The following is a 14,508-nucleotide window of genomic DNA, read 5'->3' on the forward strand; positions in this document are numbered from 1 at the left end:
GGGGTGTTCAACGATTTTTACAAACTTGGCAGTTGTTGTTATCCGAGATAACAGACAGCTCGTGATTTGAAGCCTTGAACGTTATGGGTTGGTCCAAACAGTTCGACAGTGTTCGCCTCACCCACAGTCACTTTGTGGTTATCGTTAGAATCAGCTCTCGGCAATGTTTTTCCGGAACTTAGTGTGGCATCCTGTTCTCGTGATATGCCTCCTTGTAATTCAGAGAGGTAAAAGAAAAATTATACTTTTCTACCAACTACATTGATTTAATAGACAGTTTGAGTACCTGGTGTAAATTCATGTTTTACTCGGAGGGGTAGCATTAAGTCAGACTTTACAAACCGATTAGATATGCCAGCTGGCAAGTCAAAACAAACACAAGCAGTGATACCAATGCCACGATTTCAATTTCGTTTGCAAATGCTGTCTGGTTCAAGGTTTCTGCGCACCGCTGGACAAGATCCATACGCGAACCTCCGTGGAGATCCAAGCGCAAGCCGTCACAGACCTGATCGGCCGTCTTCTTCCAGGACGTGCAAATGAATTCGATGTTAAGGTTGAGCCCGGCCTGCCCGGAGAAGAAAACGGATATTTCCAGGTTGTTGTCGTCTATTTTACCTTGCGTTTATCTTTCGCGTTCGACACTGCATATACTCTGTAAAATGATTACCTTAAGACTATTTTTGTGTGTCACTCTTTTGCAGATCGAAAAGGTCTCGGGAAATGCAACGGTTTTCGTACGAGGATCCACTGGTGTCATGGCAGCATGGGGATTTCATTACTATTTGACTCAATTCTGTCATTGCCAAGTGTCGTGGGATACAGACCAGTTGAATTTACCCGCGGTTTTACCCGACGTCTCAGTACGGATCACTTCTCTAGACAAGTATAGAATTATTTTTTTTTCCAATCCCTTCAATACTTGAGAAATTACCTTAACAGATTAATTAAAACCATTATCCAGGTTACGTTACTACCAGAATACTTGCACTGTCAGCTACAGTTTTGCGTGGTTCCAGTGGCCTCGCTGGGAACGTGAAATTGATTGGATGGCGATGAATGGAATTAATTTACCTTTAGCATTCACTGGACAAGAAATCATTTGGCAGCGGGTATATTTGGGACTAGGCCTCGTACAAGCAGACCTTGATGAGCATTTTTCGGGCCCGGCTTTCTTTGCTTGGTAAGTCAATCCAATAACTTTGTTTTTTGTTCCCAAGACTATAAAATGAATCTTCTTACCAGGCAACGAATGGGAAATTTTCGAGGATGGGTATATCTGAATTTGAAAATTAATGTTTTCGCTTTAAGTTTTATTGTAATAACATTTGAAAATAGGGCGGACCTTTAAGCGATAATTGGCACCAGGCGACTCTTGCCCTTCAGCACAAGATATTAGAGCGAATGCGAGCCTTTGGAATGATTCCTGTTCTTCCAGCATTTGCTGGCCATGTTCCACGTGCCATGGAAAGGTTGATTTGAACTTTTATCCTGTTTACGGCGGTACGATTTGAGCAACTTAAATTATCCCAACAGGGTTTATCCTAACACAAGTTACACATACCTCACACCTTGGGTAACTTTTGAGGACCAATACTGCTGGTGAGTACCAAACCAGCTAATTTTTTTGTCAGCACTCACTGGTATAGGTTCTATAATGCACCCTCCCTTAAACAATTTGCCAGAACATCATCCTTTAGTGTAGAGGAACATCCTGGAAAGATCCTCTATAGCTAATGGCAATTCATTTACGCTGCTTCTAAAACAAAACAAAAAACATTCATGTCTCATTTTGTATGAAAATATTGGTTTTTAACTTCAACATGACTTCTATTTTACAGCCCATTGTTTGTCCAGCCCACCGAACCCCTATTTACCGAAATTGGCACAAGATTTATTCAAGAGGTAGGCTAGAATTTACTTACGTCAATACAAGTAGGATACTGAATGTACTGAAACACTGGCGTAACATATGCACGTGGTAAATTCAGGGAAGGCATAACAAATAATTGTAACGTTACGTACCAATTCAGAATATTTAGAAGTAGTTTTGACACACAGTATTTTGTTTGAATTTCGACACAGTAAGAAGGGAAATTTACCACCACACGGGCATAAAAGTAGGGGACGATGCAATCGTAACTAGCAATTAACTTTGTCTTGTCTGTCGCAAACGAATGTCTCTCCCATGTCATTGTGTGGAGCTGTAGACCCCTCTTGGCCTTTTCCTTGTCTCCGTTACCGCTTGTACTGTAATACGAACGATGGGTTCATTGTGAAGCCTCTGCTGGCTGTTGGAAAATTGCCGATTCGGAACAATAATTTTACTTGAAACCAGAGTCATGCTTGATACTTAAAATATATGTTATGGTAATTGTAGATGATTGCCGAATTCGGCACGGATCACGTATATAACTGCGACGTTTTCAACGAGGTACCACCTACACAGTCTGATCCCGATTTTGTGTCTTCAGTCGGAGCTTCAGTTTACAGTGCCATGGCAACCACGGATCCTGACGCTATTTGGTTATTTTATTTTTTTTATTATACCCTTTCTCCTTTTGCTTTCTCTTTTCACATTTATTATTTTAGATTCGAAGAATGTCTCTTTTCAATCATGATTATGCAACTCGCATTTCGCCCTTTTTTACAGGTTAATGCAAGGGTGGCTGTTCAAGAGCGAAGCTGCATATTGGACACCGGAATTGTCTAAGGCTTTACTCACTTCCGTACCCCAAGTAATACTTTGAATCCCTTCGCAGTAAAAAAAAAAATTGATTAAAAAATTCTTTCATTTTGCAAAGGGTCGCATGTTGGTGTTGGATCTGCAAGCAGAAATCAATCCGCAATACATTCGGCTTGAATCTTTCTACGGCCAACCTTTTGTGTTCTGTTTGCTGCACAACTTCGGAGGAACATTGGGTCTTAATGGAGCTATTCCTACCATATCTGATGTAACTCGTATTGATTTTAATCACAAGAATAGCATAATAAATTTCATTTTTATGCGAAAAGCGAGTCATTGACGCCAGAAATTTTCCCAATTCGACGATGGTAGGAACTGGTTTGACCATGGAAGGCATTAACCAAAACTATATTGTATACGATAAAATGCTTGAAATGGGGTGGAGGAATCAAGCACCAGACCTGAACCAATGGTACAATTAGCTAATTCAGACACGCATATACTTCTCTTTTCCTTACACTATTTTGCCCGCTTCAGGTACGATGAATATACCGTGAGGAGGTATGGAGTCGATAGCTCAGCGATTAAGTCTGCTTGGCGAATATTACAGGTAAAATGGTGCTAAACTGAGAGAAAATTATCATCATTCCACCATTGGTAATTTTTTCTAACATTTTCTGACTCCGTTGTATAATCTACGCACACAAGACGAGCGTTTACAATGATACATCAGGCCGTTCTTTCCATGGCCAATATCTCTTAACCGATCGACCAGCACTGTTTAAATTTCCATTTGTAAGTAGACATGACTTTTCAGGAATTCTGTTTTAAGCTTCTTGTTATATGTTGTCCGATACATCCCAATTTTTTAAAATGCGTTTTTCGGAAATTATTGTTTTCCCTCTACGTTTTACAGATTTGGTATAATTCACGGGACGTTATCCTGGCATGGGATTCTTTTATTGCTAGTGCGCTGACCGAACCTATGTTGTCTGAAGCTCCTAATTTTCGTCACGATGTTATAGATGTGACGAGGCAATCAATGTCGGAAATTTTCAGCCAACTCTACGGTCGTCTGTTGGTAACCTATTGTGACAAGAATGTCACTGCTCTTGGGTAAACACGCTACTAGTTCATTCAACATTACTTTTTAAATTCCGCGTTTCTTGCCACCTTTTAATTAGAGAGGTTGCACGCCACATGATTGATTTGTTACAAGATCTGGACAATCTACTCCAAACTGGACCAAAATTCCTATTAGGCAAATGGATCTCCGATGCCAAATCTTGGGGAGTGACTGAAGGGGTAATTATTTTACTCACATTCCATCGCTGCAACTTCAGCAAAACAATCTGTAAAGGATTTTGAATCGCTGATTTTACATTTATCTCACTATTTCAAAAAGGAAATCCTACAATACGAATGGAATGCTCGAAATCAAATCACTCTTTGGGGTCCGCGAGGCGAGATATTGGATTACGCAACAAAACAATGGGCCGGTGTCGTAGCTGATTATTACAAGCCTCGATGGGAAGTTTTTATTCGAGAACTTGAAATTACCATCGAAGAAAACAGACGGTTTAACAGTACAGCTTACCAATCGATGGTCTTCAATGCTGTAGAGAAGCCGTTTACGTTCAGCACAAAAATTTATCCGGTTGTAGAAACAGGTGAGTCAGCCGAGAGGATCACAGCAATGAATTTGCTTTCACAACATTTTGTAATCCATTTTTCGGCAAATTTTGAACTAAAAAGGTGACCCGATTGTAACGGCGGCGATCCTTTACGACAAATGGAGGAATATTTATCAGCTCGATAACGATAACCCAATCACTGACTGTGTGGCACTCGAGGAAACAAAAGATGATAGGGGAGACGAAGAAAAACGTTTTTTTTATCTTGTAGAAAATTCTGAAATGTAGTAGAAATTTACCACTTCCATTTCCCGAAAAGAAAAAAATTACGCAACTTGCATTTGCACATAAATTGTTGAAGTGTATGTCTGTAAAGAAAAAATTGTAAGAGGTCTCTAAACAGTATTGGCGTTCTTTTGACTTCTACCTATGCATACAGTGTACTATTGATTATTCTTCATTACAACCAATTGGCAAAAATATAGAATTGTTCAGGTTTCTTTAAAATATTTCGTGGATATGGTTAGGTTATATTTTTCCAAATATCAACACGATGGATAAGGATCTTTGTATTTATTCCTTTCACGTGAACTATTTAGTAAATATAAGGACCTTTCATGTTAGTTCCTTATTTTGTTTGGCAGTTTTAAAAACAACGTTCACATGTAAACTATCGTACTACAGTTCCATGGCCAGCTTTTCACTCCATTCAGTTGGACTTGGATGCGCTTAGGAGGAGGAGCTTTCACATTCGATCCTGTGAGATGTCACCCGTCCGCAGTTCAAAGTGTCTTTTTACTCTGATGGCATTTCTCGCCTTAGTTTCCGAAGGTAAGAAATCATTTTGCGGAGCTTGCATGAGGACAACCGATCTCAAAAACTCACATTGTAGAAGCACTATTTAAACTCATATAGGTCTCGGTAATTTTCTGGATAGAATCCAGACTCAGACCTCTAGGAAAATTCAATCACAAACAGTGGCCGACCTGATTAGCCGTCTTCTTCCGGAGCGTGCAGAAGAGTTTGATGTCAAAGTAGAGGGTGGTCATGCAGCAGAAGAAAATGGATACTTCCAAGTTGGAGTACAAGATTTTTGGACAAGAGAAAATGAAAAACAATATGTTATTTCTCACACAGATTACCAAAACGACAGAGAATGCCACGGTTTTCATTCAAGGATCGACCGGTGTAATGGCAGCTTGGGGATTTCACTATTATTTAACTCAATTTTGTCGTAGCCAAGTTTCCTGGGATGCAGATCAGTTGAACTTACCTGCTGTTCTACCTGAAGTCTCAATACGAGTCAACTCTCTAGACAAGTAAGTTGCAGTTTTAGCTATACTATAATCAAATTATAAAGATTACTATTAATGATGGTACATGGGCGTTGTGTGCAGGGTTCGGTACTATCAGAACACATGTACATTCAGTTACAGCTTTGCTTGGTGGAAATGGCCACGGTGGGAGCGTGAAATTGACTGGATGGCCATGAACGGAATCAACTTGCCTTTAGCCTTTACCGGACAAGAAATCATTTGGCGAAGAGTTTACCTGGGATTCGGACTGGAAGAAGAAGATCTCGATGAGCACTTTTCCGGACCGGCTTTCTTTGCTTGGTAATATTTTTAACGTAACCGTTACGCAATTCCGATTGCCTAGTGCCTAAAACGTTTTTCTGATAGGCAACGAATGGGGAACTTTCGTGGATGGGTAAAAACGATTGTCTTGAAATTGTCTTTAGGATGGCATTTATAGTCTTAACGCAACAGGGTGGTCCGCTGAGCGATAACTGGATGAATGGAACGCTTGTTCTTCAACATAGAATACTGGAACGAATGCGAGCCTTTGGAATGATACCTGTCCTCCCAGCTTTTGCGGGTCATATTCCTCGCGCTATGGAAAGGTATTGCGGCAGCCTGTGATATAATTAACTGAATATGATGCTTCGACTGCACTATAGCTATAGCATTTTTTACTTTTTCTCATAGCGTTTATCCTAATGCAAGTTATACGCATCTAACATCTTGGCTGAATTTCGAGGACAAGTATTGTTGGTGAGTTTCTTGAACCTTGAACGCCATAGATGTTTACATCGCATTCACTCCCAAATATTTATCTTCAAAAACGTCCCAGCCTTTTTTTTTTCATAACATTCTTATCACTTGTTATCTTCACAGTCCCTTGTTCATTGAGCCAACCGACCCGCTGTTTACTGAAATCGGATATCGGTTTATGGAAGAGGTAGGCCACCCGCGTTAGGGTAAACTAGAATGTTTAAAGGCAAAAAATTTACAACGCAAAGTCAAAATCAAATGTCAAGTTTACATGCTATGCATTACTTTAAAAAAATTATAAAACCTATTACTCGTAGATGACTCTGGAATTCGGCACGGATCACGTATACAATTGTGACGTCTTTAACGAAGTGCGACCTACGTCACCCGATCCCAACTTCATTTCATCAGTGGGAGCTGCGATTTTCAATGCCATGTCAATAACGGACCCTGACGCCATATGGTTTTTTATTTACTTCTATTAAGATTTCTTTTTTTAATCTTATAGTTGCGTTGTGTACGTTTTCTGACAGGCTGATGCAAGGCTGGTTGTTTAAACATGATGCACAATACTGGACTGCTGATCTAGCAAAAGCTCTACTGACTTCTGTACCCCAAGTAAAAATTGAAGATCCATTGAAAAGCTGCTTAATTTAAAAGTTAATTTTTCTTTTATCAAAGGGACGAATGCTGGTCTTGGACCTTCAAGCAGAACTGGATCCCCAGTATATCAGGCTCGAGTCTTTTTATGGGCAGCCATTTGTTTTTTGTTTGCTTCATAATTTTGGAGGCACTTTGGGTCTTAATGGAGCTATACCTACAATCTCTAAGGTAATACCTTAGACGGAATCTCATAAGAGAAAAGTTTGAATTTTCTTTTTTCGTACGAAAAGGGCGTCGTTGATGCTAGAAATTTCCCCAATTCAACGATGGTAGGGACAGGTCTGACTATGGAAGGGATCGATCAAAACTATGTCGTTTATGACAAAATGCTTGAAATGGGTTGGAGGAATCAAGTGCCAGACTTGAATCAGTGGTACTACATTTAGCTCGAAAAATTCAAAGTTCTCATTTTTCAATGTGTTATACCGATTTCCGTTGTTGTACTTTAGGTTTCGCGAGTATACTGTGAGGAGGTATGGGGTTAACAATTCGGCTGTTATGTCTGCCTGGGGATATTTACAGGTAAGATATGACCCTGAGATTTGTTTGCATTTTGTTAAGATTGCCAAAAGTATCAAATGTCGATCCAAAGTTGAAATGTTATAGCGGTTTGATACATGCGGGACAAAATTCGTATTTTAAAACGATCTTCTACCTCATTTCAATTCAAATGACTTAATTCTTTTATGTGAACATGCACAGCGGAGCGTATACAACGCATCGCACGAGATAACCCGTAATAGGTACATTGTTCTCACGCGTCGACCTAATCTAGTATTCAAACCACCACCACCGGTAAATTTCTTTAAAATCTATTCAATCTGCTTTCTGCATTTTTTGTACTTTCTTTCTCTATTGTGGGGTTGTATGCACGCCAGCGACACACCTGATAATCGTTTATTATGATTCCTCCGACGGTTCGTTTCACGAAGAGAGGGTGTGTTTTGGCCACTAATGACCTGCATGTTTTCACTCTCCGTTTGTAAGTAGACATTGCTATTAATGCTAACAGCTTATCTTTCTCTCTTCCGCTGTCTTAAGCTTCAAGACTATCTAATTATGCCATCATGAGCAGTAAAAAGCATAAAATTTTTCGTTTCGATGCAGGGATGGTACACTCCTCATGACGTAATTTTAGCCTGGGACGCTTTTGTCCTCGGTGTACAGACCGAGCCATCACTGGTGAACGCATCCAACTACCGTCACGACATCGTTGATCTAACGAGACAAGCGCTCCAAGAAATCTTTCACCTGTTATACAACAAGCTCTTGGTCGTTTACATTGAAAAGAACATTACCGCAATCGGGTATAGTTTTATTCTTTGCTTCACAAATTTTAGTTTAATGTTTCCTTTTTGTTCAACCGACGGTTTCATCGTTTAATTTTTACCAGAGAAGTTGGGCACAATATGATTGATTTATTGCAAGACTTGGATGATCTGCTCCAAACCGGACCTAAATTTCTTTTAGGCAAATGGATCGCCGATGCTAGATCGTGGGGGACGACTGAAAAGGTAGTAAAACATTCTACTCGTCAAAATCCTTAACAATAATACGAAGGTAAACTAAGTTGTGAACTCTGTATTCATTTTCTGTTCTTGTAATTTTGAAGGAAAAGTTGCAATACGAATGGAATGCTCGGAATCAAATCACGCTGTGGGGTCCTCGAGGAGAAATACGAGACTATGCAGCGAAACAATGGGCAGGTGTTGTAACTGATTACTTCAAGCCTCGCTGGGAACTATTTATCCAAGAAATGCAAACTTCCCTAAACGAAAAAAGACCATTCAACAAGAAGGCCTTTGAATTGGCAGTCTTTGCAACCGTGGAAGAGCCTTTCACGTTTAGCACGAAATTTTACACAGATCAACCGATAGGTAACAAATAATTTGTCATTATAATTAGTAAGATTAACTTATACGCAAAGTCTAACCTTATTCATGTATTTTCAAACTCTCAATGTGTAAAGGAGATCCGATAGTCAAAGCGACGGAGCTTTACGGCAAGTGGAAGAAAATCTACGAGCGTTACATTGCGAGAGTATCTTCAAACATTAAAAAATTGAGAACTATTCAACGCCGTCCCGCTATCAGAAGTAAACAGCGCAAACATCAAATAACGAGAACGAGCACTACTTTGCCAACTACCAAAGTTCAATAATTAAGTACAAATAATTTTTTAGTGAAAAAATCCATACAATAGTCAGGTTGACGTAGCAACGTGCATATAATCTCATCTGATAATAGCCACAATAAACATGTTTTGTGTTCATTCTTTTTATATGCTAATCGTATCGGTATAATCTATGTTTAGCCGTGTTTAGTAGTAATAAAACATGTCAGTAATGAAGGCTCTTAACCTTAACACTGAGGGGCATGATGCATGCTCAGTGCAACACTTACTTAACTAGCCTAGGTTGTGACGAAAATCAATGGGATGTGGTTGATTGACGTTATCACTTATCAGTTTGCTGGTTGTTGATAACACGCACGCTTTCTCAGCCCGGTGCTTACGTGATGTCCCTACACTGGATCAGTCTTCGTCTAAAAAGCAAACTTATTCTTTCGACGCCGTGATCCATTTTCAACGTAACAACCGTCTAGTCATCATGGGAACTCTTTTAGGACACATGCTTCCAGGCTCCTTTTTCATATTATTCGCGATATGGTGGCTAATTTCCATTTCTCGAAGGTATCACTTTAAAAAGACTTTTTTTGCCTTTAGTTTTTAGCCATTCTTTATCCTTTGTAAAATTGTTCCATGTAGATATTACCGTTCTCGGCTGTCACGTCATGGAGAAGACTACAGGAGTAGTACGATGTATACCAGTTCATGTCTACCAAGAGTCCCCATCGAAGGCTTCTTTAAAATTGTTGCTACTTCTATAGGAATAATAGGTAATACTAGGCGGAGTATTCTTATAAGTAAAAGATAATAAGCTATTTCTGTCAACCGTCTCTATTGATGACAATGCAAACGTGAGATAACGGTAACCAAGGGCAACAATGACTAATGGCTCATTTGTCTATACGGAGAAAGATCAGATTATTTTTGAAAAGACGTGACAAATGAGGAATTCTTTGATTTCAAGGTGAAACGGCGACGGGATTTGAAAATGGTCATTGGACACATTGGGGCAACGCTCAGCACATTTCAATGTTCCTTTTCTTCGGTAACTCGATTATGTCTAACATCAACTGAGAAAGAGTTGAAATTTAAATTTAGATGATACCCGACTAACGCTGGACAGGTTTTACCGGCGTCATTGATGTCCTCTACTTTTACAAAGTCGATATTCCACCGAATCTCGACTATGCTTCAGCTTTTCTTGCGTTTGGCATCGAAGGATTCTTATTCGGAAATCATCTTCATGGCAGGTCACACATGGACGTTATGGTTCGTTGTTCAACTTAACGCTTCTGTCGGCATTAATTTCACCACTATTAAAAAAAAAATACTTCTCTAATAACTAGGTCCACATGTATTTGTTTTACGTCATCATAGCCTGCGTGATATGTGTGGCACTAGAGGCTCGCTATAGAGAAAATGTCACAGTTGCTTTGGCTAGAACCTATTTCACGTTTCTCCAAGGAACGTGGTTCTACCAGATCGGATTCATCTTGTATCCCCCTGGTGGTATGGCTCATTGGGACCAAGAGAACCACGACCAAATGATGATAATCACCATGATCTTCAGCTGGTAATCAATCAGTTTGTTCAGTTACTCGCTTTTGATGCTTGGATGTTATACCTTTTATCTGATACCACCAAAGGCACTGTGCAATTGTGGCTGTGATTATGTTCTTCTTCGTACTCATTGTTGGCAAAATGGTCAAGAGGGGATCCACTGGAAACGATTTCGTCCGCAATGACATTCAATATCAAAAGGTTGGCGCGAATGGCTTGAACAGTGGTGAAAGTTCTCGACCGATTATTTCGAATAGTTCAACTATGAGACAGACCTTCGACGAGACCAGCGAGGACGAAGTTTAATGATTGATTAATCAATATCTGTTAACGCTAAACTAGCTACAACTAGCTATTTCGTACACTGTCCAACTCTTTCGATTCTTACAACGGCGATCAATAAATTGTTCAAGTGCAGTTTTTTTATATCAAGCTTTTTAAATAAATTGTTGTGAGATACCATTATTTCCAAAAAGAAAATCTTCCTTTATTCTTACATCCTTCGACGAAACGTTCCAGACGGCGAATTAGAGTGATGGCTGTATTATATAGGCTACTATTTCAACCCTTGAAAGAAACAGGACAATACAAATCATTCTACACGGGACGTTTTTCAATAATTTTGCTATACGTTTTGTGTTTGTAAGAAAGTTATCGTTTAATTAGATATTTAAAACGATTATCAATAGCCCAGATAATTGTTTTTTTCTTTGGCAGTGAACGTTGGAAGCGACCAGACTGTCTCTTTGAAGCTGTGCGTCTTTCACCAGGAGGAGTGAGTTCGTCCACCGTCACGGTGTACGTTAATGTGTAGTCTGCCTCCGTTCTCCAAACATCGTCAATTGCGGTGTAGGATTCTTCGACGGTGTTGTATCGTAAAAACTGTGGTATTCCATCAAGAAGTGCTACACCGTCCGGAGTTGGATTACTAAAAATGATTTAATGAGAAATAATGAACCGATACAAGAACAACGTATTTGAAAAGGTTTTACCCAAATATGACGAAATTTGTCCAGACTTGAAGCATTTTCATCGAATGTTCAATCTCACTACTATTGAGACCGGGTGGGACAGACTTGAATGGGTAAATAAACAGGTATATCAGTTCATCAGCATGGCTGACACCTATAAAATAATCAAGTCGTCACACAACTCGCCATTTTACTAAATGCTATTTGTTGATCGAGAAAAGTGGGTATGCCAGTTTACCGTGAGGAATTGGAGGTGGATTTGCATTTTGCATTGCAAACAAATAGCTGAAAATGGAATTTCTTCCTTCGTACTCGAAGGAGTAAAAGAACGCGTCAGGATTATGTTGAGAAACGAGTTGTGTTGTCTCGTACGTCGGTCCTTTCAAGAAGAGCACGCTGCACATCTATCCGGGTTTAAATATATTTGAATTCAATCTTGAGCCTTGGCCAATCGAGTACTTTAAACGTATCAATAAGAAATATTTTCTAGCTATACATCTGTTAATCCGGGTATCATGGATGTAAAATTGCCCATTACTGCAGTGCTCAAATATTTTTCTGTTAACTGAGTGGCCAATTCTCCGGTAGGATCATCAATATCTGTTGGATTCGTAAGTCAGTCTGAACATTTTAAATCCCTCAAGAAGAAAATTGTTTTTTTTTATACTTACGCAATGCGTTCAGCAGAAGTGGTACTAAGTCATTTGCCAAAAACTCCTCGTCTTCAGTCAAATTATTGGGTACCAAAAAATCGTTGTACAATACTGTGACAAGAACACAGCGTCAATTTAAGTCCATTGAAATTCGTCAAGAAAAAGAAACCTTACTTCCCAACACTAATGTGCCTTCTTGTTTGTTTGCTCCGAACCTATTAGTTTCAGAAAATATAGTTAGTGTCACAAAAACGAACAATTATCGTGAAAATTCATCGGTGCATTCACGTAAACAGCCTTTTTGTGCATGTTGGCTATACGCTTCCCAAAGTTTCGAGTTCGTGTGACAGCACCTTCAAATTTATCGAAAATAGCTTACTAAAGAGGAAGTAGCTACCGTTCACTTACATGGTAGGGACATTTGCAAAATTTCCCGAACTGTAAAGCTCACGGGGATCGGACTCGATGATCCGTTGAGCTCCAGCAACCTGAATGACAGGATTTGAACCACTAAATCCAAGACCACCGTAAAATCTTTCCTCCGCCTATATGGTTAAAACAAAAGGTCAAATAAAATTAGTACATGGGATTTAACTTCCATCGCTACCTTTATTTTTGCATTTTTTGTTTGTTACTTACCGCAAAGTCTAAATAAGCTTGGGTAATAGTTTTTGCGTCAACGTTCTGCACACAGGTGAGCAAATCTTGGTAAGGTTCTAAAGGACATCCTGACATTTCAGCGATTTTCAGGGAAGCCGCTTTGCCTCTTCCATCGCGATCAAGGGCCCATTCAGCTAGAACAGACCCGCTTTCGCCAATAGCATGTCGGAAAAGCCCTTTCAATGCAAATGGTAATACAAAATTCAGGTAGAAAATAATTTTAAAATGTACCTCTTGCTTGGGGGGCCAAGAGAAGAAGTGAAATGCTAGCGCTTCCAGCGCTTTGCCCCGCGATAGTGATTTGACTGGGATCTCCTCCGAAGTATTGGATGTGTTTGTTGACCCAACGCAAAGCTTCGATTTGGTCGAAAATAGCGGCATTGCCAGGAACATCGTCAGTATCAAAGGAGAGGAAACCTTAGCCACAAAATGTCAAAAGCCTTGGTTAACATTTTCCTTACATCGGTTCATGATAACGTAACCTCACCAAGTGGACCAAGACGGTACTGAATTGCAACTAGAACGATGTCGTGCTCCATGTATCTGTTAGGTAGATATTCGAGTGCATGGCCAAGAGAAAAAGCTCCTCCATGGATCCAGACCATGACGGGAAGAAGCGTGTCGGATTCAAATGGCAACTAGTCATATACAACCCTGTTAAAAACCATTAATAATGTCATCTCAATTTTATCATTACTTGTGGTGTGAAGATGTTCAGAGAAAGACAATCCTCGTTGGCTGCTCCAGGTTGAGGGCATCCTGCGTTATTGTTGGTAGTCTGCTGGATTTCATCCATGGGGTAGGGAGCTTTCGGAACCGGTGGCTATACATGAAATCGACATTTAGATTTTCCATTATTACCACATTTTTATGGTCTACTCACCAGAAATCGATTTGCAGGAGTGGGCATTTCTGCATAAAAGACACTGCGAAACGCGTAGAACGAACGCTCAGTGTAAGTCGAGTTTTCAATGGTCCCGTTAAGAACGCCATAGCCTGGTACTTCGAGGATGACTTGTGAAGAAACTTCAGCTACATAATAGCCGGCCAACAGGAAAATGATGGGCAGCAAAAGCGACTTCATTGTTTGCTGTGACAACTATAAAGTCTTTTAACTGGAAGTTTCATTTCTTTTTTATAGCTTTCCATGTTGCGTCTATCTTTCGAGCAAATGGGCGGAGTTTCCATACTGTTCACATTGTTATATCGTTAAAAGTGTGCTTTAATGCATTTCATTCGTCTGATACAGTTAGATCGTGAATGTAATAAATTATGAGATTATTAACAGACAGGGGGAAAAAACCCAACGCAAATTTCCAAATATTTCGTAATATTGCATAAAGCCTAGTCTATACATACACTTGATGTTTTAATATATATTTATTCTGATTAAATTGTTGTTTTTCTCTTGTCCAAACCGGATTCCCTGTTGAAAGATCAAACCTGAGTCTTATCTTATTGTAGTCCGTCTAGTCTTTTATCCCGTTGCACGAGCATTTC

General features: G+C 39.7%; 4 protein-coding genes across 5 annotated transcripts; 3 read left to right on the top strand and 1 right to left on the bottom strand.

Annotated features, from left to right (window-relative positions):
- Positions 1-87: 87 nt before the first annotated feature.
- LOC116928476 (alpha-N-acetylglucosaminidase) lies at positions 88-4,802 on the top strand. Its single transcript, XM_032935564.2, has 18 exons — positions 88-227; positions 438-598; positions 705-886; positions 965-1,183; positions 1,246-1,273; positions 1,339-1,472; positions 1,537-1,602; positions 1,842-1,905; positions 2,381-2,526; positions 2,654-2,738; positions 2,805-2,954; positions 3,016-3,158; positions 3,224-3,296; positions 3,395-3,481; positions 3,603-3,802; positions 3,871-3,991; positions 4,092-4,356; positions 4,442-4,802. The coding sequence occupies exons 1-18, from the start codon at positions 164-166 to the stop codon at positions 4,606-4,608; spliced, it is 2,355 nt and encodes a 784-aa protein (XP_032791455.2). The 5' UTR covers positions 88-163; the 3' UTR covers positions 4,609-4,802.
- A 252-nt stretch (positions 4,803-5,054) lies between these two features.
- Positions 5,055-9,308, top strand: LOC123467988 (alpha-N-acetylglucosaminidase-like). Of its 2 annotated transcripts, XM_045167656.1 has the most exons (18): positions 5,055-5,151; positions 5,236-5,396; positions 5,458-5,639; positions 5,718-5,936; positions 6,003-6,030; positions 6,090-6,223; positions 6,309-6,374; positions 6,498-6,561; positions 6,692-6,837; positions 6,908-6,992; positions 7,056-7,205; positions 7,268-7,410; positions 7,487-7,559; positions 7,740-7,832; positions 8,145-8,344; positions 8,431-8,551; positions 8,650-8,914; positions 9,007-9,308. In XM_045167656.1, exons 1-18 carry the CDS (start codon positions 5,085-5,087, stop codon positions 9,195-9,197), a joined length of 2,388 nt encoding a protein of 795 aa, XP_045023591.1. In that variant the 5' UTR covers positions 5,055-5,084; the 3' UTR covers positions 9,198-9,308. The 2 variants fall into 2 exon arrangements, with proteins under 2 accessions (XP_045023591.1, XP_045023592.1); XM_045167657.1 differs by lacking the exon at positions 6,003-6,030 and having other exon boundaries at positions 6,062-6,223.
- A 250-nt stretch (positions 9,309-9,558) lies between these two features.
- On the top strand, positions 9,559-11,141 carry LOC123467990 (transmembrane protein 45B-like). The gene is made up of 6 exons (XM_045167662.1): positions 9,559-9,728; positions 9,804-9,934; positions 10,129-10,209; positions 10,288-10,433; positions 10,511-10,737; positions 10,811-11,141. The coding sequence occupies exons 1-6, from the start codon at positions 9,646-9,648 to the stop codon at positions 11,028-11,030; spliced, it is 888 nt and encodes a 295-aa protein (XP_045023597.1). The 5' UTR covers positions 9,559-9,645; the 3' UTR covers positions 11,031-11,141.
- Positions 11,142-11,251: 110 nt separating this feature from the next.
- Positions 11,252-14,107, bottom strand: LOC116928477 (acetylcholinesterase). Its single transcript, XM_045167659.1, is given in 13 exon segments — positions 11,252-11,433; positions 11,436-11,652; positions 11,717-11,849; positions 11,934-12,099; positions 12,192-12,295; positions 12,367-12,459; positions 12,523-12,563; positions 12,757-12,893; positions 12,988-13,184; positions 13,240-13,425; positions 13,496-13,646; positions 13,706-13,831; positions 13,892-14,107. Coding segments are annotated over 13 exon segments (1,779 nt in total). The 5' UTR covers positions 14,093-14,107; the 3' UTR covers positions 11,252-11,406.
- Between the last annotated feature and the right edge of the window lie 401 nt (positions 14,108-14,508).

The sequence above is a fragment of the Daphnia magna genome, unplaced genomic scaffold, assembly GCF_020631705.1.
Source record: "Daphnia magna isolate NIES unplaced genomic scaffold, ASM2063170v1.1 Dm_contigs255, whole genome shotgun sequence".
Classification (NCBI taxonomy): domain Eukaryota; kingdom Metazoa; phylum Arthropoda; class Branchiopoda; order Diplostraca; family Daphniidae; genus Daphnia; species Daphnia magna.